The sequence below is a fragment of the Anser brachyrhynchus genome, assembly GCF_964034855.1.
Source record: "Anser brachyrhynchus genome assembly, chromosome: W".
In the NCBI taxonomy this organism is placed as follows: Eukaryota; Metazoa; Chordata; class Aves; order Anseriformes; family Anatidae; genus Anser; species Anser brachyrhynchus.
Window position 1 is genome coordinate 17,670,686 of NC_137704.1, and position 26,475 is coordinate 17,697,160.

Sequence of the window (26,475 nt, forward strand, 5' to 3'; positions counted from 1 at the left end):
ACTAAGCCCTTAGGTGCTGAGCAAGTCAGGAGAGTGTGTCCAGCCCTGAGGCACCCCCGAAGGCAGATGGTGCAGCTGCAGTCCTGCTGGAAAACGCGCCATGCAAGGCAATACCACATCTACAGCTCCTTCCCCAATGGTAACGACTACAAGGGTTTGCATTTCATGCAATACAGGGAAAATGCATTCCTGTAAATATTGGAGCACTCTGTGAGCTCAAGAGTAGCCTAAAGAGTAAAAAAAAAAACATTTGTGAGTTCAAGAGGACACTTGACATGAGCAGGGCTGGGAGATTCACATATATATACTCCATCATCCTTGTGTGCCTAGCTAAAGGCATGGTACAAAAGGGTTAAAAGATACTCATCTAAGCAAATTTAATCCTTTCCTTTCATTGTTCCTTCTTTTTAATGCCAGGAGGCAGTGGCAGGAGAGAGACGGGTGTGTTTCCCAGCTGCAGGGTTGCCGCCTCTCTATTGAGAGTGGCTTTGTCATTACATAAAAACTGTACAACACAAGACTTCTTATTCTTTTTTTTTTTATGATCTTGGTGACTGACATGACCCCTGTCCTGCAGACTAAATTTAATATGAATTGCCAAGCTGCCAGTAGACTTTATGGCATCAGGAGGCTTTTGCAGGTTGTTTTTCTCCATCTCTGCAGCTGATTGAAAGACTTACATGCCACTGACAGAACATTTTACTGTTATGAAAGCTCAACAGCAATGTAATGGCCTGCTGGATAAGCTCAAGGTTTTATGATGTTACTTCCTAGGAAGCAAAATAATTGCTCCAGCAAAAAAATCCAGGAGAACTTCAGTGGGTGTCTGAGGTGGAGGGACACCTGCTTTCATCAAAGCTTAGTATTTTTAAGCATATTTCTCCCATGTGGCAGCAGGGGCTGGGCTGGTGGACAGTAAATTGTTGACTCTGACAGCTCTTCACTCTGTCCTTTTCTGCTGTTGCCTGTTCTTTAGAGCATTAGAGAATGGTGAGCAGGAGCTCATGGTGGCAGTACAGCTAGGGAGAAGGTTAGCAAAGAGACTGCTCTTGTCTCCAAGGCCCCGGGGAGGACATGGGAGACCTCATTTCAGTTCTCACTTTTACCAGAAACACCTGGGATTCACCTCCGTGATCACAGCTGCGATTTCAGATTCCAGAGCATATCATGAATTCCATGCAAGGAGCTGGCAGACACCAGTCCTTGTGAAACCTGCACCAAGGTGGATGGGAGAAAAGCACCACAGAGCATTTCCAATGATATCAGCACCGTATCTGTCCATAACTAACTTGGTCATATACAGATTGGGTGCCATGGTTCCCACTACCTGTACTGGTTGGGCTGCCACTGACTATAACGGAAGCCTCAGTCCCCACCTCCCATTTGGTCTCTGACATGGCAGACACCTAAAATTGGATGATCTGAACCCACAGTGTGTGAAGCTTGTGACCTTCTCCTCATGCCTGTATTCTCCATGCGGTACGTGGTATTTTCTCTTGCTGCTGTAAGCTGTTGGGGGAGCAGTTCTGTACTCTAAGAACACAAGCACAGGGCCCAAGGCTCTCCACCATGGCTGGACTGGTAAATTCCTGCACAAGACTGAGCAACCCTACAGTAACCCAGAGCTGCATGGAGAGAAGGGAGGATTCTCCTTCTTCTGGGCCCAAGCGGGAATGTCCAAAGGTGGCAATCGCAAGGACTTGGAGAGCCCTGAAGAGCTTTACGCTGAGACATCTTCTTGCCCCTACAAATGAAAAATGAGTCTGGCCATCTTGCAAGAACAGGTTTCCTTGCTTTATTTCACCTTCCCACGTTGACCAGAGCCAAGGAAGTCTGAAAATCAAAGAGCTGTGGGAGGAGCTGAACCAAACCACCTCACTCTGGAGGAAGCACTGGGTCGGGGATTTGTTTCTGTTCTCCCTTCAGCAAGAACAAAGACTTGAGACCGAGCATCCCATCCTCTCCCATATCATGGAGGAGAAATCTCTTCTTACCAATTAGCACCTTCTTCTAGAGTGTGTCTTCTCCACTGGTGGGCAACTGGGAGGTGGGCACACCTGAATCAGGGGTGTTCTAAGGCAGGGGATTGTCTGCGACGAGGTGGTGGCATCTCAGGTTGGGCATTGCAGGGACACTTCTGGCACTTGCATTTCGGACAATGTGTGAGCTCCCCAAACCCTTGCAGTCAGGTGGGATTTGGGGAAATGCTCATTGAGCTCTTGGATCCTCAGGTCTGCCTAAGCTCTAGTGTGAATGTATGTGCGCTTGGATTTGGTCCTAAATGTCAAGAAGAAATACATACACCTAGGTGTGTCATGGGCGCTTGAAATCGTGGGAGGGTCAGGAATGGACCCTAGAGTTGTATGGCTTGTAGTTCTGCATGTGAATTTTAAACCTATTGTCCAGTTTGTGTTTAAAGGATGATATTGCCTTTTTTTAACATGAAAATCTTCTGTCCTGTGTTCCTGACTATCTGGTTCTGAGTTCCCATACATCAGCCCCTTATCTGCTATTTAATATCTCAATAAAAAAATGCTTCTCCCTCTTGTTTAACCTCCTTATTTTTCACTTTTTACTCAGAGATACATATATAACTGCACTGTTTTAGCATCTTGTCTTGCAAAATGTTTTCTTGGTGGGATTTTACCAAGTAAAAACCTACACACTTGTTTTCACAAGCACCATATCAGCAGAAGGCTGAGATCGCAATGGCATGTCCTCTTCAGACAGGTAGTTTTTGTGCTGGGAATATTGATAAGGTTGGTAAGAAAAGTCCCAAGCATCACTCAGTAGCATGCCATGCGTGGTATTTATTTGAAAGCTCTTTGCAACAAGCTGGCAGCCCGTATTCATGCACTTTTCACGCTGTCATTAAAGTTGCACTATTTCCAGAGCTGTTCCCATGCTGTTCTATTCATGGTCAGTGCTAGTGCATGTTTCACAAATAAAAATAGTCGCAGGAATGTCACTCACCATGGATTTTAAGATTGCAAGCTATATTGGGTGAATGTGAAGGTGAACGTGTTTTACGGATGATATTAACGTGTCATTTTTAATGCTGGGAGATTTTGGAAAAGCCTTCGAAAACCCGTTCTCAGAGGTCAGCAGTACAAATCTCTCCTGCTGGGAGAGTGAATAGAAATGAGTTCATAATTACAGAGTATAGAACTGATGCGTTTGCTTTTTCACTATTTTAACTGAGGTTTTCAGAAAGGAAGAGAACTTAAAACAATAGAGAAATGTCTTTTGTTCTTACAGGGCCATTTATTGAGGGGGTTGCAGTGAGTGGAGAGGATGTTTATTAACGAAAGCAACAATATCAAGACATTATTTTAGTGCAGAATTGCTGTTCCTCACTGGAACAAAACAAAATGTTTCAGATGAACTTGCTGAAAACTGGTGTCGAGCGAAATGATTTGCAGTGCTTTTACTGTAAATAGTTTTAGAACAGGAGAAAGGGAGAGGAAGGGAAGGAGCCGAAAAGGTTGTAAAGTAATATTTCAAAGTGTAATTTAATTAGGCTTAACAGTACATGGGGCTGAACCCCTGAAGCGGTGTCTGGAAATCAGGTTTCTATCCTCCTCCGTGCCCTCCTGGGAGCTGGTGGAGAGACACGGAACCACCGAGGAGGCTCTCCTTGGAGACACAGAGGAAGCATCCCAAGCCCACGAGGGATGTCCTGGCCACCCACACCGAGGAGCTAAGCCAGCCTGGTGGTGCGTGTCTGTGGGACAGCCCTTCTCTTCAGCAAATTTAGGACCAATGATTCCTTATTTTTAAGGACAGAAGTAAGTCTCTGTCTGCACTGATGGGAGGCGGTACGAGCATCTGGCTAAATCACATTATTAAGAGTGCAATGATACAAGCAAGAGCAATAAATGCCTCTAGCAGCCGGAAGCACCTAAGGGTGCTGTTAAATCAGCAGGCTCTGTCCTGCTGAACATTTAGAAACTTTGAAGCAGCGGGGAAGGACAGGCCCCGTGTCCAGGAACACCCGTGCTGAAGGCGCAATTCAGAAAGAAGTTGGGGAAGCTGCATGGCCGAAGCCCCACATCTTGGAGAACCACATGAAGAAACCTTCATGGAGGTGCTGGATCTTCGAGGCAGGGGTCCTCCAGGATGCAGAGGTTGTACGCAGAAAGGTAGCGAGGCAGCAGCCAGCGATAACTGCACACCTGCCTCGGAAAGCTGGGCCATGCCGGGGCTGTGGACGAGCCATGCATCAGCCGAGGTGTTAGTTACAGGCAATTTAGAGACAGATCATCGATTCATTCATTGTGATTGTCCGCAACATCGCTATGAGTTATTACACTAAATTAATTCTCTGAACTGCAGGTCCCCAGAGGGCAATATTGTCTCGGCCATTTGTTCCTAAAAGGGCTCAGCTGGGTGATTGCGTTACTGCAGCTTAATGAATGGCCGCATATGAGCTGGTCGCTGGTAATTGCCTGCGCTCCTGGCTGTAGGCGCAGAGTGCATTACACTGAAAATCCTGCACCCAGCCCTGAGATGGCTGGCCTTCTCGGACGTGTGCCACAGGCCAGGCATGTGCCTTGCACATCAGCACTTTCCTGTTTGCAATCACCTGAGCAAAGGTGGTGGTGGGCTGGAGCCGGAGGCGAGTGCGAGCAGAAGGGGAGCTGCATTTGGTCACACCGGAGCGCCCCACTCCCTGCCCAGCACACGTCCAAGGCTGCCACCCAGCAGTGCTCTCCCATTCTCCAGGAATTTGCAGCTGGAGGACTGGCAAGGCCACGCTTGTGCCCAGTAGCTCCTCTTGGGTTTTCTTTGTGGGGTTTTGTCAGTGTGCTTTTTGGTACCCATGTGAACTTCTGATACTCACAGCTCCAATAGCCTGACTGCATATAGCACGCATACACTGTATATTATATCAATTTAACTGTGTATTATGTGAAGAAATATCTCCATTTATTCTGAACCGTCCTTTTGTTATCACGAGAGTTAGCCCCTCAAAGTGCTGTGCCTGCCTTTGCTCTCCGCTTGTACCAGCAACATGGGAGTCAGCATTCAAAACGGGTTTTACAATTTTCAAAGCGAGACCATCAACAAATTCAGCAGTGCCTGCTCTGGGATCATCCCCCTAAGCCACCTGGTCGTATCAGTGTAGGTGATGGTGTGACTTATTTAAGTTTTACCAGCCTGCCAGGAAAGTCCTCGTCCTGTGGGCAAGCAGAGTTTAACCCCTGGCCACCAGCTTCCCCCGGCACCCATCAGCACACCCTTAAAGACTGCTGGTGTCGTGTCGTGCAGCCCAAACGTAACTGTCTCCGTGAGGCTGGTTCAGCCTGCCAGCATCGAGGGAAGGAAATATAGCGGCAGGTTCCCCTGCACTAGGAAACCCATCTGCTTTCTCTTTGGTGGAGTGTTTCCAGCACGGCTACTCAGGGCTGAAAATGGTTCTGTTTTACGTGTTTTCTTTTTTTACCTGACCGTGAATGTGCAGCCGGAGAACGTTGGCCACCCTTCCCTCCTCCCTGTGAACCGTGATGAAGCTCTGCGGGGCCTCCTGACAGGGACGGTGCATGAAGGAGATGCCAGCTCGAGTTGTTTGGGCTCTTGTTGCAGAAACAGTATTTCTGTCTGACCCCAGTTAGCAACTGATGTTTGCAAAATAAAGAAGTCAAGGCACTGGAAATACTTTCCATTCCCGCTCCTGTCTCAGCCTAAAATATTAGTATTAAAAATATTGAATCTGTTACATGCAGCTAATATCTCTGCTGGCACGTAAATCACCCAGGGATTTTTCATCTCCATATTAAAAAAAAAAAAAAGTGAACTACACTCTATTTTTGGATATTTATTAACTGTTTCATTTCCATTTATTCCTGCTAGGGCCACAGCAGTCTGTCTCCAAGGGACCATCTGTGGGAAAGACAGTCCCTGGATTGATTAGGACGGTGCTGGGGTCGATAACAGGCATGAAGGTGCTGAATATCTACTCTTTCTCTGATAATGTCTTTGGCCTGATGGCCTCTAGGCATGAGTGGACAAGAGGCTTCTTTCATTTAAACTGACCTATTTTAATTAATTTTGTTGTTACGTGTCACTGCAGAGTGAAAGCAAAATCAGGAACAACCACCCACAGCAGTGTTTTTTCCCAACACAAATATCTATGCTGCTGTGAGCGGGTTTGCTCCGGTCTGGGCATGGCTTGATGATACAGGAGCTTCATCTCCTTCCCGTTCCCTTCTGCTCTCTTCCCCTCCTGTCCCTTTTTGTGGTGGCATCGCTTTTTTTTGGGGCCATTGGGGTCATTTGGGATCATTGAGGTTGGATAGGCGATTCTTCAGAAAACTGCCTTTGCTCCGCCCTTGTGTCCTTTCTGAAGCTCAATCCGTTTGCTGGGGCAGCTGGGTTGCTCAGCCTGCCCCAGCCCACAGCGGGCAACAGGTCACCCTCTCTGTGTGTGTCACTGGGGCTAACACAGGAAAAATGTATGGGGCCGTGGAGGTCTTGTCCGTTCTTAGCATCCCTCTGATGCATTTTGAAGCAAGGATGCACCCTGTGCTAGGAGAGTCCATTCCCAGTGCTCCGGATCATCCCAGTTTCCCATTTAAAATGGGATGCTGGTGCCCAAGCAGGAAGGGTTAGCACCGATGCTACACTGGAGCTGCAGAAGGTGACCCAGCTCTGTGCCTCACCCCAGGCTGCGTGTTCCCATCCAAACCCAATGGCAGCCAAACTGTGAAACCCATCCAAGAGAAAGTAAATTTTTGACACAGCTCACAAGCATTAGTGGTAGCATGAGAGAGGAGGCAGAGAGAGCAGGAGGAAACTCTTCTTTTGACAGTAGGACAGACGCATTTACATGTGCTATTTGGGAAAGTCTGCCTTAGGATTGTCACTGGGTTACAGTTAGCCAATATCCAGATCAATCCTAGCTCCCAAAGCTCCGCACTAAATGCTATAGCAACCCATATAATTTTTGTAGAAGTTTGTTAAGTGCCCGACAAAGGCTTCTGGCACATGTAAGTCTAAAGCATCTCTGTTGCTTGGGTTGCAACAACCCAAGATCCCTGTGTCGGAAGTAATTGCTTGCCATGGACTTTGGGTCAGCTCATGTGTCTGGACAGCTGTTAGGAGATCCTGTCGGAGTTCATGTTAAATCTTGCTTTAGCTTCTAGAGGAAAGATATTTATTTCTTCACTAGAAAGAGCTGGTATAAATAGGATATGGAAAAACCTAGGATGTTTCCTTGCTGCGGGTCAAAGAGTCACAGAGGTCTGTAGGAAGACAGCTGAACAAAATGGCAGCAGGTGGGGTTCATGCGTGCCATTTAGGATGTGTCTTTAGGGACAGGACCATGGAGGGATGGAGCGGGGCTGTGTCTGGGAGCCCGTGCATCTTGGCACGGGTTTAAGTTTTATATCTCTTGGATTATCTGATCTCGGGATAACTGGTCAGCCTTGGTGTATTTTTACAGGAGGGAGCCTGGAGTCTGAGATATAAGCTCTTTTACTGCAAAGCAGTAAAAGATGAATCTATATTCATTCAACTCACATTCCTACTAGTAGGCCAGGATCCGTGTGTATTTGCGCTCAGCAGATTCTTGGGAAACATTGTGTACTGTGGTTGTGTGTTTCAGTTTTAAACTACTTCAACTGAAATGGATTAATTCCCTTGTCACTGTATTTTCCTGTGGTTTTCATGTAATTTTTGCTATAATGTTTACAGTACAGTACGAATCCAAAAACATAATTTCAAGCAATTTATGAAGAAAACAATTTCCGAGCAATTTCTACATGAAATCACTGGAGTGATTTCTACACCAGTCTGGGCAGACAGCCTTGAAGTCCGGGGGGTGTCTTCCTAGCTGGTCGCTCACTCTGTGCAACAAGGGCCTCCGTCTAGAAGTCCCTAATGATTTGTGGGAGATACAGCAAAGCGCTTAAAGTGCTGTTTTGGAGCTATCTCACATGCCATCTGTACTTGGGATGTCTTTCCCAAGCTGGTGTTTCAAAACAGCTACTTAAATTCCTCCAGAAGATTCGTTTCCATGAAGCTTAGAAGAAAATAGCTGACTCAGGCCGCCCATGCGGCCAAGCACTGCAGCATGGGAGGACTTTCTTTGGACTTCAGCAGAAGACAAGTTTGCTCTTCAATGCTTTGCTGAGTCTGCTCTGATGGACGTAGTGCTGCATCCTTTCAGCCCAACAGCACTGTCACTGCTCCCGTGGCCCAGCCTGCAGAATGGTCCCTGTGGATAGGGTGTCCACCACCGTGGTGGGAGCAGCAGTGGGGCCCGATGGTGTGAAGGGATGCTGCAGGAAGGTGCAGGGAGAAATCAGATCTCTTTCTGTGTTTGGAAAGGCCAAATCAATTGGCATCCCATAGCAGAAATAGGGCATTCCATGAGGGACCATGCCTTGCAGCAGTCCTACACCATTTTTTGACAGATTACTGCATGGGCTCCCTCTTTGAAGCCCTCCAGCACTGCCCTTTTCTTTTATGGTGGGTCTACGTATGTTGTAAGGGCCAAACAAAATCATATCTAGCAAAGAAAGACGTGATGTCCAGGCCCAAGGGAAGGCTGTCTGCTGCAACTGGGCCCCAGAACCAAGGTGGCGAAGAGAGCTGTTCCCAGGTAGGTGACTTCTCTGAAGATTTCATAATGCTCTTCCCAGCAGCCAGATGCTTTTGCTGTGAGCCTCATCAAAAACATCTCTACCCACATAACGTTTTTGTTGGCTGTGCTGGTCCTCTAGAGTTCATTGCATGTTTTCAGAGATGCGTACGTGTGAGACAAGACTCATTACAGCTCAAATGTCCAAAGATGATTGCAGAACCTGATCACCACATTTTGACAGGTGGATTTTCTGTGCTTCCAAAATGCCGTCTGTCCAGACACTTGGGCTGTTCCTAGTGATGGGATAGACTTTGACCTTGGTGACAGAAAAGCATAAAAGAGGTGTGAATAATTTCATTTTTGTTTTCAGAAGTGAACATGACATCTTGTTCCCTTCTCATCTGAGAAAAATGCAAACAAAAATGAAACTGGAGCCAAGCAAAACCAGTTTGAGAGAGAAAGCCAAAGGGAAAACACACAGAAGTCCTGTGTTCTTCATGCTTGGAGCTGGTGGTTGTTGCTTTCTGTGGGGTTTTGAGGTTTTTGATTAAATTGTGTGGAACCATCAAGCTTATTTGATTGTTTCCCACTCTCAGTCATAGCAAGGGTAGAAAGCAGCCATGGCTGGGCTGTAACGTTCCCTGCACCAAACGATAACAGTACATAATGCTGAGTTATCGTTATACGTGTACATACAGCATCACAGGGCCTCTGATGGAAGTAGTTTGGTGAAGAATACTTCCTGGAAGAAGTTGAGGTCTAAAATAGAAATTCAGACCTTTTTCCTCATTAGATTAACAGCAAAATTCCCGGTATGCTCCCAGTGCTGAGACGGACCTCCAGGACCAGTTTTAGATGCTGTACCCAGGTCCTACCTGGGATCCTTTAAGCCCTCCAGTTTGAGCCACAATGTCCCTTAGGTGTCCAAAGCCAGTGCCAATGGGCATTTTTGGCTGCAGGTTAGGGCAGATTAGTGCACAAGACTGAGGTCAGAGATACAACATAGTCCGTACCGCTTCTGGGGTAGAGGGGCCGTGGTGGCATTTAGCCCCTCTGCAAGAGTATGTGGAGAGGACATGGGGATCTGCTGCAAAGGAGGCTTCTGGTGCACCTCTTCAGGAGCTGTGCCGACTCATCTGGTGCTGTGGCTGATGTGGGTAATGGCAATTCCTAATTAATTGCAGCCATGGTAATAGGAATGCCAATTATGAGATACTCGCAAGGCTCAGCATCATACTCCTGTGCCTCTGCTGCAACAGAGACGAGATACTGACTATGCAGGAGAAAGGATGGAAATACATCTTCTGTATCAAAATGCATTGAGGAACATGTTCATTCACACACCAGACAGGTGAAGGGAAGGTTTGACCTTGGCCACAGCACTGCTGTTCATTCTCAGCTTCTTGCCCAGGTGTCTGCAGGTATGTATTAGCTGTTAATTGTTGGCCAGCCTTGGTCATGCCCCTTGGCTGTCAGGCGCTACATGAAAGCAGGACAAAACCTGTGTCCCTCCCCTGCAAGGAGCACAGCATGCCCAGGAGGGTCTGTCCCATGGAGAGGTGCCTCAGACTGAGGGATAGCCTGATGTCCAGGCAGTTTCTTCAAAGGCAAGAGCCGTGATGTCTAGAGCACCCAGTCCCTGAGCCCGCAGGCAATATCTCAGTCTGTTCGACCGCACGGAGTGCTCTGCACCGCAGGGTAAATTTCTCAAGTGCCGTTGGAGATAGAGCTGCTTACTTCTCAGTATTTACAGGAATTGCCTAAGCAAATCTCCATGCAACCACCAGGAGAATGTAACCCCGCGTTGTCCTCTGGCTTTCAACATGCCAGACGAGTGGTAAGGGCTCTCGGAGGACTTGTCTAGCTCTAGGGATATGAGCAAAGCTGATGGGAGGGAGCAACTGTGTTTTAGACCACAGCTGTGCACGTGTCTGGAGTTATTTTCCCCAGCTTTGTGCCTTCCAGTCCCTTTCCTTGGGAGTGAGCGATGCAGTAAAACTTGCAGGAATCCCATATTTCTGAGCACATAGGCTGGTAATCACAGAGACAGCTGAAGCCGTAGATTTGTTTTCATAGGCTCCTCCAACAGAGCAAACATTTGTCAGATCTAAATTCTGTTGAAAGGTATCTCGTTTTGTTAATTAAACATTGTATCTCGTCTTGTTAATTAAAAAAAAATAAAAATCAGTGGAGAAACAATAGCACAAATGATACAATCCTATTTCCAGCTTGGCAACCCTGACTGTCTCCCCTTGATTTTTAGTACTTGTACAGTTTCTTTGTAACTCTGAATGTCTCTTTAGTTTCCATGTTGACTGATGGCCAAATTCCCAGTCCCACTGAACTCAGTGGGAGTTTTGAGCTGAATCAGAATTGCAAGAGAAAATAGTTATTCAACATGAAACAAAACAGGGGCAACAGACCATTGTGCTGCAGTGGAGCAGAGGAGTGAGTGGGGCAACAGCATCTGGGTTTTGTGTCTGCAGAGCAAAGGGATGCCCATGTCTCTCGATGCCTGCCCGCTTTCCCTGGGGCCTCATGTTCTGTTGAGGTTTTTAGGAGTTCCTCTGCTTGGGAAGAGGCTGATGCTCATCATCACTGGAAGATTTGTGTCTTCACACAGGCATTTTAACAAAACATTTGGGTGAGGTAGGGTGGAAGAGGTTAATTTTCTACCAAGGCTGGTCTACCATAATACAACACTTCAGAACAAATGTGCCCTGAAAGTAATGCAGGTGCCAGGTCTCCTTCTGCTGTGGTTCATGCCAGCAGTGCAGTACTGTCCCCACAGCTGGCCCATGTCACTGGTGCATAAACTGCTGCCAGGGAAGTCACTTCTACAGGATGTTCCTGCAGACCACAGCCTGTCCCATGGCCTCAGCCAAGAGTCCATATTTCAAGGATTGCTTTTTTGTCCCCCCACAGTGTTTGGTCCTGCCCTGTATCAGCAGTGTTAAGACAAGGTTAAAGGGGGATGAGTGAAGAGGACAGCCGGCATCTCCTGCCAGTGTTGAAATGCATCTTCCCACACTGAGAGAGCTGCTGTCTCCAGGACCAGCACCTCCTGCGCGCCCTCCAGAATAACCCATGGATCCCCAAAGTCTTCAGCCCGCAGGTTGGGAACCCCTGTCCCAACAACAGAAGGGACTGAGTGGTGGGAGATCCCCATTCTCATGTCCACCACTTGTCCCTTCTCCGAGCCCTGGTGCCTCCTGGTGCTGCTCCCCATGCAGGCAGCAGGTGGGGGACCAGAGCTGAGTGATGGACATCACAAGCCCAAAGCCCTGGGTCTGGAAGTGCCTTTGGGTTCCCGCACAATGCGGTTACCTGAGCGTGGCCGCTTATCCCAAGTGAGCCGAGCCACCCTCTGGGTGTGTGCGCTCCTGCACGAGTTTGTTTCCATCAGCTTCACCCCCAGCAAGAGGGCAGAGCCGGCTCCAGCCTGCGACCCGGGCTCCCATCTCATCCCCCTTCCTGGGGTCTCGGCCTCGGGAGCGCCTCCACCACATCTGGAAGCAGGGATCGGCCATCCCAATCTGCCAGGCTTTGCAACGCTCTGCAGACCAAAAAAAAGTTTCGAGATTTGGGCCCCGTTCTCCCTCCTTTGGCTTTTTGTTCTGTGAAGAGTCTTATTTCTTCTTGGCTTTTCTTCTTCAGTGGGGTGTTGGGAAGATAATAGCACAAAACGAGTCTTTGCCTGAATGCTGGATTATCGTCTAGACCCGAGCCTTCTGCCAAGTCATGGACACTGCTTCTTGCTTGCCATTCTCCTTCCTTTGCCTTTTATTTCTAGCATTTTTTTCCTAACTTATTTAACTCTGGTGTTTTCCGTCCTGTGGTCAGTGACTGCAGAGTTTGCAGTTTGCATTAGTGTTTGCTGTGCCCCTTGCCATGTGAATTTTGCCTTTCAGCTATCCTGTATGGGAACAGAGCTGCTTTTGCTCTCCCTGTCTTGTTGTTAAAGCCCCAAACTGAATAATCTTTCACATTCCACATTGACTTAAGTGGGATGTGTCTTTTTTTTCTGTTAAACTTTTTTTTTTCTTTCACAGCCCTTAAACAGAAACTGTTGGGTTTATAGTATCATTATCTTGAGAAAAAAATGTCCCTTCACGCATTTCTTGCAGGAATTTATGGCAGTGGGAAGAGGCTAGGTTGGCTTCCAGGTCCTTTCCAGACATTATGGTTTACCCCTTCTTATATTAAAACTGCATCTGCGTGCAGCTTTTATCATTTCTGTGCAATATCTGCAATCTAAATACAGTGACCATCTATTTGGCTGATCCCCCAAGACTGGAAGTGCACCCAAGCAGTTAAACTCTGATATTGAAGATGAAAGAGCAAAACCACAGAAAGCAAAGCTTTTGCACGTTTAAGCATGTGAGGGCTTAGAGCTAGATAAGGGGTGTAACTAACTTTTATTTTGACATTCCCCTTTTAATAAACATTGCTCTTTATGCATTTCATAAAGCGGTTTATATGATTGCATTACTGGGAGGAAACAAAGAAATGCCAGGAAAACTTTATATGGAGAATCTGTACTCATAAAATTGTTGTAGGCTCCAGCAAAAAGGAAAGCTTCCCCCATCTCCTTTTTTTTTTTTTTTTAATATTCCCTGCCATTCAGCTTGCAAAAAAGCATGTTGAATATCTCAGAAAACGGGATTCAATGGTCTGAGACTAAACACAAATTCCTTCCACTGCTACAAAGAACAAGCCTGTTGGGCCTGCCTTGGCCAAACATGAGCCCTTGCTCTTTGTGGTGGAGAGCCAGTTGGCCTCGCAAAGTAGGTTTTAACTCCCATGGCTGCCAAGGAATACAGATTTGAGGGGCAGCGTGGTTTGGCAGGCCAGGCTGGGGACGGTTTAGCCACTGACCATTGCAATGTATTTGTGAATGGCCGCTTCCTGCGCCCCAGCCCACTTAGCTGAGCAGCACAGATCTTTGCTGTGAAAATAAAACTAGTTGCTATGTGGGACGTTTAAAATTAATGGAGCTATTCACCCAAACAGAGGTGGGGGTTTGGGGTAAGGGATGAGACTGAGCCACAGAAAAGGGATTGTGACGGCTGCAAAACCAGGAAGGATGTGGCGCCGTATGGGCACTGCGGTGCTGGCGCATTTGCTCCTGCAGCCCTGTGCCTATGCCTGCTTGCCTTAGCAAGGACGAGGGGGAATGGGCTAAAGTTGCGCCAGGGGAGGTTTAGGTTGGATATTAGGAAGAACTTCTTTACTGAAAGGGTTGTTAGGCATTGGAATGGGCTGCCCAGGGAAGTGGTTGAGTCACCATCCCTGGAGGTCTTTAAGAGACGTTTAGATGTAGAGCTTAGTGCTATGGTTTATTGGAGGACTTGTTAGTGTTAGGTCGTAGGTTGGACTAGGTGATCTTGGAGGTCTCTTCCAACCTAGATGATTCTGTGATTCTGTGCCTCTGCCTCATGGGACCCTGGAGAGGCTGCCCTGTGCCTCTCCAGCGCTGCTCCCAAGAGTCTTGTAAGGAGCGGAGCGTTTGAGCATCCCACATGCTCTCTGAGCAAATACCAAGCGTTAAAAAGGCAGCAGGCACACAGGGAGTTGCCGCTGCACTTAGGGCTAGCCCTAGCGCCAAGGTCTTTAAACAAAGCCGGTTGCTGCTGCTTGGTGCCTCAGGGTTAACCCACTCCAAAGGAGCGCAGCACCAGGCAGCTGCCAGCAGCCCAAAGCCTTGCCCTTCGGGGTGACGAGAGACCTTTAAACTTCCTTCGCTCTTTTTCTGTGCACGTATGTGTGTGTTGTAAGCCCTGATAATCTTGTCTTCACAGCCTGTGTGGAAATCTGAAATGTCCACATTCAGTTGGAGGGTACAAGACACTCTGGCCACATCTGCTGGCAGGAATTTCCTCTCACTCCAGCTTCCTGGAGGAGGGAGCAAGAGGAAAGTTTCCTCGCCCTTGGGCTGTTTTTTTGCAGCTCAGTGCAGCGGTGTCTGCTTCTGAGGAGCCCTGTCACACCAGGCATATTTCTGGAGACGACATGAGCTTTGGATGCAAAAGCAAAGAGGCTGCCAAAGCATTTCTTCCACTCAGCTGTTGGGTTTTAGGGGACCTGCAGTCTCAGCTACTGCTTGCAGTGAGAGGCGAGCGATGGCTTCTGAGCCATGCTAGTCCCTCCAGCAAACCACTCATGGGCAGTTCCTCCTCTTTGTGCCTGTTGAATGTCCATGCTGCCCACTTTGAGCCACATTCTTACTGCCTCCTGTCCAGATCCACTGGTCCTGGCTCCCCGTGCTGCTGGAGCTGAGCGTGGTCCTCAGTTTCTTCATACACATCCCCTGCATAGCAATGATGAAGGACATGCATAAGGGAACTAGAAGACAGGGCAAAACCATTTGGTGTGGGCACCTCTTTTCCTTGGCAATTTACTTTTTAGCTTTTTTCTTTCTCTGTTAGAAGTTCTTGGTAGGCTGGAAACGGCACGCTGCAAATGAGCACAGCGGTACGCCCAGCTGGTGCAGCGGAGGAGGCATGCAGGGGAGCGATGCTGCAGGCCAGGCATATCGGGAGGACTTCAGAAAAACATGACTTGTGACATTTTTTCCCTGCCTGACTTCCAGCTGCTGCTATGAAACTAACCAAATATTCCCTGGTTTAGTATGGAAGCAAGTCTTCATCTCACAGAGAACCTCAGGGCAGCTTTTTCTGGGAACCAGTCATGTTATCCAATTACTTATGAAAACTTTAAGCTGAAATATGCTAGTTGGTACTGGGTTGTGTTAGATACCATTAAATTGGCTCCTCTTTTGCGCTAGGGTGACCGGAGAGTCACCCCAAGGGCCAGCCTGTTTGGTGAGTCAGATGTGCTGGCCCAGTTGGTATAACACTGACCTGCCAAGCAAACATGACATAGTGTAGCACGGGATTTTTTAGGTGTCATGTGGCTTGAGTCTGGGGTTTGTTTCCTTCTCTCCATGAAGGATGCATTTGATGTAGGGGGTTTAGAAACATTAGTTGCTATGAGACGGTGCTGCTGGAGTAATTTATATGAATGCAGAGGGCTGAGATCATTAGGTAGTCTGTTCTTATGTTGTTTCCATGACACTGCAGACACTACATGAATGAAGCCATTTTGTGAGTAAATATGGTTACTGGTGCCTGCTCAGAAAAGACCTACCTCATCTTTGTTGCTTTTCTGCTACTAGTCCGTGCAAAAAAGGGCATACTCTTGGCATACATGACCTCTTTCTTTGACTTCCCAGGCGACAGCAGAGACTTCCCGGTGGGAACAAGTCTCAGCAGCACACAGATCATCAGCAAGGCGGCACCAAACACAACAGGGACCACCAGAAACTCTACCAAGAAGGCCAGGCCCCTCACTCCTCAAGCAGGACGGGCCACCATGGCTACAGCCAGAACCGGAGATGGCACCACAACCAGAAGCACTCACCCAATGACAAAGAAACACACAGAAACACCAAAGAGACTGAGAATTTGAAAATTGAGGACACCTCTGTCTGCATGGTGCATAGTCCGGCGGAGATGCAGCAGGGCCTGGAGGCGGTGGAGAAGCAGTCTCAGCAGTACATCCAGGAGCCGGAGACCAAGTGGAAAGACAGTATTCACGAGCGCATTGGGGAGAGACCCAAGATCAATTTGCTCCAGTCTTCCAAAGACAGGCTGCAGAGGAGACTAAAAGAAAAGGTACTGCTCTTAGGGGAACTTGGACTTACCCTTTTTCCAGGAGTCTGGCTGCTGGCCATGCAGGGTGGGCCATACATACTCCATACAGGATGGGCTGGGCTCAAGGGACCTCTCCATGTAATGCACCCAACTTATCTTAATCTTCCCAGTGTCAACACTTCTCTTGAAGTGTCTTCATGCTTCTTCAGGAGGTTTTTTACTGACACAGTGCTAAAGCTCTTAGCTTGCCTCCGCGGTTGAGGTTGCTACCAGCTTCAGTTTTCCAGGAGGGACTGACTGGGAGCTCGTCCCTATCCCTGCAAACACCCTCAGGGAAGGCTGGGGCACGTGCGAGCTGCAACGCAGGCACTCCCTCCCCGGCGGCTGATCCCAGCTGACTGCCTCCACTCTGCAGAGCTCGTCTGCCTCGCAGAGAGGTCTAAAAAAGGCAATTCGTCTCTCCGCAATTACAGAGCGAAATACCAAGCTTTGACTTTTGAGTGCTGAGTATTTGTAGTCAGCTACTTAAAAGTTGATATCCGTTTATCTCGGTAATTAATTGAAATGGTCTTATCTTTCCCCCTTCCTTCCAGCAACCCAACAATAACAAAACTATTGCTTGCAAGTGATGGAGGAGAATCCAAACAATATTCAGCCTCAGATTTCTGAGGAATTCAGAGATCTCCATTTGCCCTCTGTGCAACCCAGACTCTTTCTCCTGAGATTCTCTTTTCAGACTGGAAAATGCATTCGTGGGAGTATCTCCAATGAGATTTTCAAAATGTGTAGCAAAAATAACCTGAACATATACAATTCCATGGGAGTGTACGTTGGAAATGTATACCTTTAAATGCATGTGCATTTACTATTTATGTATGTGCCATGAGGAGGAGGAAGAGATTTTGTTAGTTAGTTTTGTTATTTAAAGCAATGGAAGTATAGCAGAGACTTTCAGAGTATTCACTTCAGTGTCTGCCCTGCAACTTTATAATCTGGTAAGAAACACATCACATAAGCACCCACTCTGGGATGTGTGTAGTTAACCCTGCTGGTCTCCTGATAGCTCCTGCCGGCTGGTGTTGCAGTTGTCCAAACAATTGCTACAGGTTTGTATGGTATAATCTGTTTTAAGATTGAACCATGGGAGGTGAAGGGAGCAGACCAGAGCAAGCAGGATGCATGCCTTATGATGCAGAGGAAGGGACAAATGCTTAATTAAATGTTAAAAAGAAGCAGTAAGTTGGTTCTGTGGTAATGACATGAAGTAAAATGTGTAACAGTCAAGAGATGGAAAAGTTAAGAGTTTTTCTAATGCCTGGAACATGTGACATCTTTGATCCCAATTTAAATCATTAAATATACATTAAAATGTAGATATTTTTGTGGGATTGCGATGTGAGCATTTTGCAAACAAGAATGCACTTTCAAAATAGAGGCAAAAAAAATGACCATTACTACCATGTTCCAGATGGGAAGCTGAGCAGACATGGCCAGAAACCTGTCTGAGACTGTGAAGGCAGTCGGGGTGATCTGACCTTGGCATCCTGGCTCAGAGCCCTCAAGCACAACTTCTCCCTGAGCTGAGGAGGAAGACTCTGGGATTGCGTACTGCGGGAAATGGGGAAACAGAAGATTTCTGGGTCAGGACTCATGCACTTGTGGCTTTCAATGCTGAGATGAGACCATTGTACCTCTAGAGTATGCTCTGATTTTTCTAGGTCTGTTTATATGTCTCCCCAGTCCCCTTTCCCCCTTTGCTGTTTGTGGAAGGACAAGGGCTGATACATCTGTTTTCTCCTTGTGTAACAGACGCCTTGTCTTTCCCTTTTCACGGACCAGGACGAAGTCACGGTTGAAACCACCAATCCTGAAAAGAACAAAATGGACAAATTAATTGAAATCCTTAACAGCATGAAGAACAACAGCAGTGATGTTGACTCCAAGCTCACCACCTTCATGGAGGAGGCCCAGAACTCCACCAACTCTGAGGAGATGCTGGGGGAGATAGTTAAGACCATCTACCAGAAAGCGGTGACAGACCGCAGCTTTGCTTCCACAGCAGCCAAACTCTGTGACAAAATGGCCCTCTTTATGGTGGAAGGAACCAAATTCCGGAGTCTGCTCCTCAACATGTTGCAGGTAATTAGATGAAATTATTTGGTTAGGTGCTTGCAGCTTCACCCCGCCGGGTCTTACCATGCATTTGGGCAGGAGCTGAGCTTTTACCAAATTTCTTTTAAGCCCAGGTAATGAGAAGAGAAGTGTTTCTGCATTTCATTTGTGCCCACCTTTAATAGTTACTGTAGACATTGTTACACCGCAGGCATCATCCAGTTGCTCTTCATTCCCATTTCAGGAGCTGTACGTGGAAATACAGGATGTCACGGCAGGGCCCATCTGTGAAAGGAGTGGGTTGCTTGTGGCAGCATCCTCGTGACATGAAGAGAAGTGAGCTTGGCACTTAAAGTGAAGGGTCGTTGCTGCTCTTTTGGGCTCTCTTGCTGTTTTCCCCACACCTCTCAGCACCATGGGTATCACATTAAGTCATGGTCCCTGGGAAGGCTGTTGGCCGTATCACCTGGCAGAAGGGCTTGCTCCTGGTTTCTCATTGCACCCTGGACATTAATGATTTGTGTATTTGCTAATTATTTTGAGTGACTTGCTTAGTAGTATAGGCAGCACTGGTTGGTTGTTCTGCTCCAAAAACCATCAGCGACAGCAAAGTTGAGGTGGGAGTGTGCTTTCTGGAGAGGGTGTCACATAGACCTCCGTCTTTCTGCCTCTCTGGAGACAGGTTGTGCAGAGATGAAAGCACAAATTTGCATCTTCACTTTAATTTGCATTTCTGTTTGGCCACTTGCTTACACACACAGTTCATCTGGAGCATGTGCGTACAAGTAGCTCTCGTTTTCTCTGTGACTGTTCTCCACACATGCTCGATATTCAGAATTGTGCCGTTTTTTTGGCACACCTGCCTGCCCTCCTTGCTGTGCCTGTGTGTACCTGGTGGGGGCCAAACACAGCTTTTGGGCAAGTGGCGTGTGGCAGCCACTCGTGCTTCTGATCCTGCTGTGGAGGAGGTGTTGGAAGGAGAAGTCTTCCTGCCCTCCAGATACCTTCTCATGTCCGATCAGTAGGCAAAGGGCTGCCAGCTGTATTTACAGGGATGGGAGGGAAGAAGCTGTCATCTTCTGCCACCTCCACCAACGTTGCTGTCTGTGGGCAGCAGCATCCAGAACAGTGGTGCTCACTGGGGATATTGGGATTTATTTATTTATTTCCAGAAATGGAAGCTTGGCCTAGAAATGCATATTTTAAGGAAAATGTTTCTGGCAAATGATTTTCATATGGAAATGAGAGGAAAGCTGATAGCCAGTTGTCTGGTAGGTTTGGTTGTCTACCAGATTCAGGGCTCTTAAGTTTGCTGTGCTAGTGATCAGTCTTTTACCTTGGGCAGGTCTTTCCATCTCCCTCTGCCTTGGTTTCCCTTGTTTGCAGTAATTCTGGGCCCTGCAACCAGGGCGCTCAGCTGTTTTTTTCTGTTTCCATTGACACAAGCTGATGTGGCTTCATAAACAAGCCTCACAAAAGCCAGCTTGTATTTCTTCTCGAATCTCTTGATATTTTCATTTGAGTACCTGCTCTTGCTTTTGCGACTATAGCTGCTGGAAGGACTGAGGATGGGGAGGGAAGGGACAAAGGTGATGAGAGGAGTATCTGCAGTTTCACATGATGTCGTAGCAGGGAGATGCTACGTGACTACAAAGAACAGGCGTGCAGGCTGCTAGGGCAGGAGTTTGGAGGAAACCAGGATGTAGCCAGAATGGTAGAGCAGGGTTTAGAAAGCCCACCTGGATCCAACTTGCACATAAGTCCGAGGAGATGTGACTCCAAGAAGGGTGAGAGTTTTCCCTCTGCTTTACAGTAGGCGAGGGATGATGTGGAGAGACTGAGCGCTCCAGGTGAGGCCACCTGTGCAACAACCCACAGTGGTGCAAGATCTGAGCTCAGGTTCTCTCATCTCAGATCAGAGCCCAAATTACAGGAGTTTGCATCCTCTTGTGAAGACCAATGTCAAAGGCTCTCTCCAAAAGTCTGCGAAGGCCAAAACAAGATATGTAAAACTAAGAGAGGGAAAAGGCGGATACCTACAAATGCTCTTCACTCGTAAGCAACTAGGAGGGATTTAATCTGCTGGAAGCGAAGCCTAGCGAGATGCAAAGGCGTGCAGGGAGGACTGTTCCCTGCAGGGAGGACTGTTTCCTGCAGGGCTGTCAGGGTGAGAAGAGCCAGTGCCCACCCCATGGAGCTGCTGGGAGCTGCGGTGCTGGATGAGCTGAGAAGGGGTGAAGACATTTCTGCGTGTCACCACTGGAGCAGCAACTCCTCAGGGCTCTCCTGGCCAGTGGCTGCTCATCAAAAGTCCCAGCCTGCTGGTGAGGCTGGAGTTGTCCTTCCCACCAGCCCTTGTGTCTTTGTCCTGGGCCAACCAAGGCTTCAGTGCCCTGAACCCAGACTGAGGAGCAGATCCAGCTAATGGGGGTGTCATTTAGGGCATCCAAACATCCCAAATGTTGCTTACCAGGCATGTCCTGGTGTTTGGGGCACAGCAGCCGTGCCCACCATTTCTCCTGCTCCCTGCAAAGCAGTTTGAAAGTGGGGAGCAGGCGAGTCACTGGGCTGCTCCTCCCATTTTTATTGGCTTTAAATCAAGATGTTATCTCCTTTTAAGGGGAAGAAAGCTATTTTTAAGGAGGAAAACATGGTCTTGGTGCAAGACGAGTGCAGCCAAGGCACATGGTTCCTGCCACCGGCTCATCCCCAATGGGTGGCTGCTGTGTGCAGTGACCAGCACCCTCTGGGTGAATCCATCCCTGAATTCATTGCAGTTAGGTGAGAACAGCATTTCTCAAGCATCTTTGCAGCCAAGACCTTGAGAGGCAGCTGGGGATGGTCGTGGGCACGGAAGCAGGAGAGTGTGGGCATGCAGCACTGCCCTAGGATGCACAGAGGTGGGCAGGATGAGTCCTTTCTCACCTGACAGCCAGAGCATCTGTGGACAGGGAGCTCTGTGGCCACCAGACACTCAAGGAAACCATCTGTCTCTTTTATTTCCTTTGGCCATGATGGAGGAGGGCTTCTTAAGTTCAGTTTTATGGCTAAGCACCACATAACTGCCCAATACACTTGTCATTTTTTAAATAGTAGTGCTTTTTAATGTTAGGTTATTTTCCTTTTCCTGGGATTAGAGGTTTTTAAGGCTCCACAGCTGATACACGGATTGCATGACTCAGGCAGTTCAACCACCGACAGAACTGCGCATAAGTCACATAATCGCCCTGCTGCAGAAATAATTTTGCCCTAAAGATAGGTTTTAAAAAATAGGTTCCCAGGGAATAGCCCGGTGTCTGCACCAGAGCTGAGCGAAATTGTGCGTGGCAGGAGAAGACAGCGAGTTCAGGTGTTGGCCTTCCGTAAAGATGAAATCACCGAACGGGGATGAGTTCTGGTGACCCGTTTGTCACAGGGTTCCCTGGCAGGGTTACCAGGAATTTCTCCTTGCATCTTCAGGAACAAGTGGGATCGTTACTGTCTGTGTGTCTCAGCGCACTGCCATGCACAGCACAGGGAGGCTAGCCCTGTGCATTAAAACATTGGAAAAAGCCTACAAGGAGAAATGTGCACATTTCTGTTACCACTAATCCCAACCAATATCAGTTTTTTGTTTTTTTGTTTTTTTGTTTTTTTTGCAGTAGTCTGTGTGCAGATGTGGCAGAACCCTTGCTTTCCCCAGGGATGGCTGGGAGGAGGTACCCCCCTGGCAAGGTGTCGTAAGTCACAGAGCAGACCTGAGATCCGGTGTCACCTTGCTTTCATTATTTACTGCAACTGAAACAGCTGGGAGCTGCTCAGCAGGCTGTTACAGCAGCTGTGCCGGGGTGAACCTGTGTTGTTCTTTGGTTTTGGATGATGGTGACATTCAGCAACAAGGGAAACAGGCAAAGAAGAAACAAAATAAAATAATTAAAATCAGTATTTATTGTAAGCTAGGGTAACTCCACGTTGCTTTTCTTATTGCCCTGGACACAACAGATGGGTTTGACTGAGCAATATAAAAAAGATAGAAAGAGCAGAGCTAAAGCAGGGTCCAGCAGCGATGGCCAGAAGCAGCAGGACGTTACCCAAAAGGAGAGGAGGATGGCAGCCCCGCTGGGCTAGGGAGGACCCTTCCAACTTGCCCTCTTGTCACAGCACCGCCACCCTTACCATCAGGCCTAGTGAGCTGATTTATGGTGCAGCATCATGTGCAGTAATGAATGGATTCACATTTAGCTCTTCGTGGCTGGAGTGCAGGATAAATAATATATCTCATTTCTCCAGAGAGTCCCTAAGTGCTTCCCAGGAATGTGTAACCAGCCTCACAGTGCTCGGTGCACAGGGAGGGAGCGTGACATCTGCCTTGGAAAGCTGCAAAGAAATCAAATGCAAAGAGTGAGCAGGCTGTGTGGGTAACTGCTTTCATGTGCAACAGCACAGAGGAATGCAAAAGGGGTTGCTCCACTCAAAACTGCACATCTTTTAAAAATATCCTGGTGGGGCAAAAGGTCAGTACAAATGAAAAGCACGTTAGGTTAAATTAAATAATTTAACATTTCGTTTCTGGGAGTGAAGCATTTTTACTTTCTCCAAACACAGTTTCTTTTTCCAACCAAAATAATCAGATGCATTCACACTGATTTATGAAATACTTTGATCAGCCCCAAAACAGCATTTTTTGTGGCACATTCAGGCTTGATAGCCCTGGCAGGAGACGGATGCATGTACACAGCACAGAAGACTTGTCACAGCTGTGAAACAGGGGGGTTGGCTGCATCAGGGAAAATCTAACATTGCCCAGCTCCAGTCCTGACCTCTCCACCATCAGGTAGATGTTTTCCAACAGCCATTTCCAGATAATTTCCTGTTAATTAAAAAACTCTAATAAAACGCTTGCTCTGGAGCTGGATTTGTGTCTCTGCAGCACCTTTCAGACTAATCCAATCCCTGGACCTAAGGAGCTTGGCTCGCTGGGCACCGGCGAGCTGGGGAATTACTCCACTGGGGTGTGATAAATCGAGATCACCATACCCCCCCCCCGGTTGATCCCCCTGGCTGGGGCCAAGCCGCTCACCCCCCCAGATGGCGCCGGCAGATGCTCCTGTTTTGAAGGGGCTGAGCGGACTTGTTTGTCCCTCTTTCTAGGAGCAAAACGCCTGCCAATTGCAGCAGCTCAGCCCCAGACGCAGGGTGGAGCATCTCCCTTAGACACTGCTGAACAAACTGTCTTTTTAACCTGGTTCCTCTTATATTTTCAGCTGTTGACAAATGCCCGCGTCGGAGGGGTGCTCGCCCTGGTTGCTCCTGGGGGCTGCACATGTTCACAGCTTATCTCATGGCACTGGTTTTAATCTCAAAACAGATGCCAGCGCTGTGGTGCAGGAATGCTGTCGTGTCATCCCCTCCCTGCAGACAGCTCTGCTAAAGAGCATCTCCCCGGGCAGTGTGTGCCCTCGCAGAGCTCACAGCCGCGGCTGGGAACGGAGCAGCTCCATGTGCAAAAGGCGCGCAGCTGTCCTGGCCTGAAACGAGAGGATTGGGGTCAGGAAAACCCTGGTTTGAATTCTTCTGTCTCTCCGTGTTTCGGTCCCGGATTTCAGCCTTGCTGTTGAAGCTGGATGCTGGGAACCTGGGATGCTGGAGGAAAGGCGGGGAGGGCAGCTGTGGGGCAGGCTGATCAGCCTTGGGGAGATGTTGCTGGCCCTAGGCTCGGTGCTGGGGTTTTGAATTTTTCCTCATTGAGTTTTTCTTTGGGGATTCAGTCTGAGACACTTGATCTGACTACAGATATTCACCAGGAAACCATTAGCTGCAGCAGACTGGTGCAAAACAGCACCAGTTGCCTTTGTGCTTTCCTCTTGGGGGCAATTGTCCCCCTTTCCTCCTCCTTTCCACCCAAACCGTAGCTACAAACTCTGTTTCTCCAGGTCCAAAAAAAAAAAAAAAAACGTAGTTCCTTCACGCATGGGTCCCTTGATGTACGTACCGCTGTGGTACGAGGGGTGATTTTGGGCTGCACGAGCCCCCGGGATGGACACAGCTGAACTGGGGACCTTGGAGGGAGAGGGGCATGAAAAATGTCTTGGTGGATACATGTATGGTTTCTTTGCCCCTCTACAAATCCCTCTGCATTTAATAAATCGCAAGGAGGCCTCCTGCAAGAGATTTTTGCTTGTCATACTTTCAGTCGCTGGCTTCTGCTGGCCACAGTGCTTTTTTCTGCAGTGGGGAGGTGTTGAGCAACATGCCACAGACCCTTCGCATGTAACATAAGTTGGAGTATTCCTCTGTTCAAATCTCCGTGCTCTTTATAGCCAAGATGTGTCTGCATCTGAGCTATGCATAGCGAAGTATATTATTAGAGAGGACATCACTGGGGCTGTAATTGTACACTGCTCCCCTTAGCAACCGCGGCCAGCAACACATCAAACAGAAGGCTGATACCTTCTTAAAAAAAAAAAAAGAAGAAAAAAAAAGAAGAAGAAACGAAAGACACATCCCTGCACAGAGCCCAGCACGGCCCCTTGCAGGGCTCACACGTGCACCCAGAGGCGAAGCCTGGTGTGTCCTCGTCTTTGGCGATGCCTTGGTGCCAGTAGCCAGGACTATTTCCATTGCATGCCCTACTGCATACCCTATTACATACCTAATTACATACCCAGTTGCATACCCTCTTGCATACCCAGTTACATACCCAGTTGCATACCTTGGTTTGGGCTGTGGGATGTGCATACCCAGTTACATACTCTATTGCATCCTCTTTTACATACCCTCTTGTATATCCATGCAGGGTTTCCTCCATGCTCATCAGTCTGGTGCTTGCTCAAATGCAGAAGTTTGTTCTGAGCCATTCAAATTAGTCATATTAGTGCAATCTCCTGATGCCCGAAAAATGACATTTCCATGGTTTGATGCTGTGCTCTCTGATTTTAAATACTTGACTCAGACCCTGTGGGTTTTGGCACCGGTCACACCTGTGTTTTGGTGGAATGAGATGGATTTGAGATGTTCAGGGTAGCTGCTTCTGGAGGAGTTTAGCCGGGAAGGCTGCAAAGCTCATAAACCTGTTGCTGTCAGCCCAGGCAGAGGACAGATGAGTAAAATTTAGCTTGAATCCTTTATTGGGATAGAAATGTTGAGGCATTAGGTACTGGAGAATCGACTGACAGTCAATGGTTGGACTTGGTGATCTTGAAGGTCTTTTCCAACCTAGATGATTCTGATTCTGATCGATTACTTTCAATAAATCAGGGTGCAAAGGGAAGCATTTACCATGCTGAGCACAGGGATTTGGGAAGAGTGAGCTGAAATCCCTCCTCTCCTGCAGGCTCCCTGTTTATTTGAGCCAATGACAACCTCCTAGTGATGGGAGCACTTTTTTGGGTTGGGAGGATAAAGACACCGAAGATAGTGAAGTGAGGGGGTACTATGGTAATAGGGACATGGAAGCAATATGCATGGTTCGTGCTGAAAGGCACTAGCATTTCTGCACAGATGTTGGCAGCACTGTCCTGGTTTTGTGAATGGCTGTGGGACTCACCTGCTAAATGCAAAGCCCTGTAGCCAGAGCTTGGCAGGTGGGATTTGTTTTATTTATGCCCAGGGAATTCAAAGGCAATTCTAAATTAATGCACACACATATACGCATAGTATGTATAGGTGTGTATGTATGCTGACACACATGCTGTTGTGCAAGCTGTGCAGGCAGTCCCAGCAGGATCAGCATCAGCCACACTTTCACCCTTTCACCACGCTTCCCTTCCCTTCCCTTCCCTTCCCTTCCCTTCCCTTCCCTTCCCTTCCCTTCCCTTCCCTTCCCTTCCCTTCCCTTCCCTTCCCTTCCCTTCCCTTCCCTTCCCTTCCCTTCCCTTCCCCTCCCCATGGAGTGTCTCTGAAGATGCACCACGATTCTGAAATATTCTATTTTGCATCCTTGTTGGGGCCCAATGAAGCCCTCACAAGTGTGGCAGTGGGCTGGTGTGCTGGCATTACAGGAGCTGCTCGCAGAAGGTCCCAGGCAGGTCTGGGAGTTACTGGGGAGCCCTGGATTAAAAGTCAGGCTGCATGCTTTCAACTTTCCCATTTCCAAGCAGAGCAAGCTGGGAGGAGTGGGGTGGCAGGGAGAGGATGCACCAG

At 48.0% G+C, this 26,475-nt stretch overlaps 1 protein-coding gene and 1 long non-coding RNA gene across 10 annotated transcripts in view; both read left to right on the plus strand.

The window, feature by feature from the left end:
* The window catches only part of CTIF (cap binding complex dependent translation initiation factor), a 154,236-nt gene that overhangs the window by 97,978 nt on the left and 29,783 nt on the right, over positions 1-26,475 (plus strand). For 5 of the 9 annotated variants that reach the window (XM_080572150.1, XM_080572155.1, XM_080572153.1 and 2 more), the window contains 2 exons: positions 15,822-16,263; positions 18,052-18,381. In XM_080572150.1, the coding sequence (XP_080428276.1) occupies positions 15,822-16,263; positions 18,052-18,381 (772 nt within the window). The other 4 variants (XM_080572151.1, XM_080572154.1, XM_080572158.1 and 1 more) reach the window with 3 other exon arrangements.
* On the plus strand, positions 220-11,921 carry LOC308184896. The gene is made up of 3 exons (XR_013943015.1): positions 220-1,222; positions 1,636-10,744; positions 10,776-11,921. It is a non-coding gene; the product is annotated as an uncharacterized lncRNA (long non-coding RNA).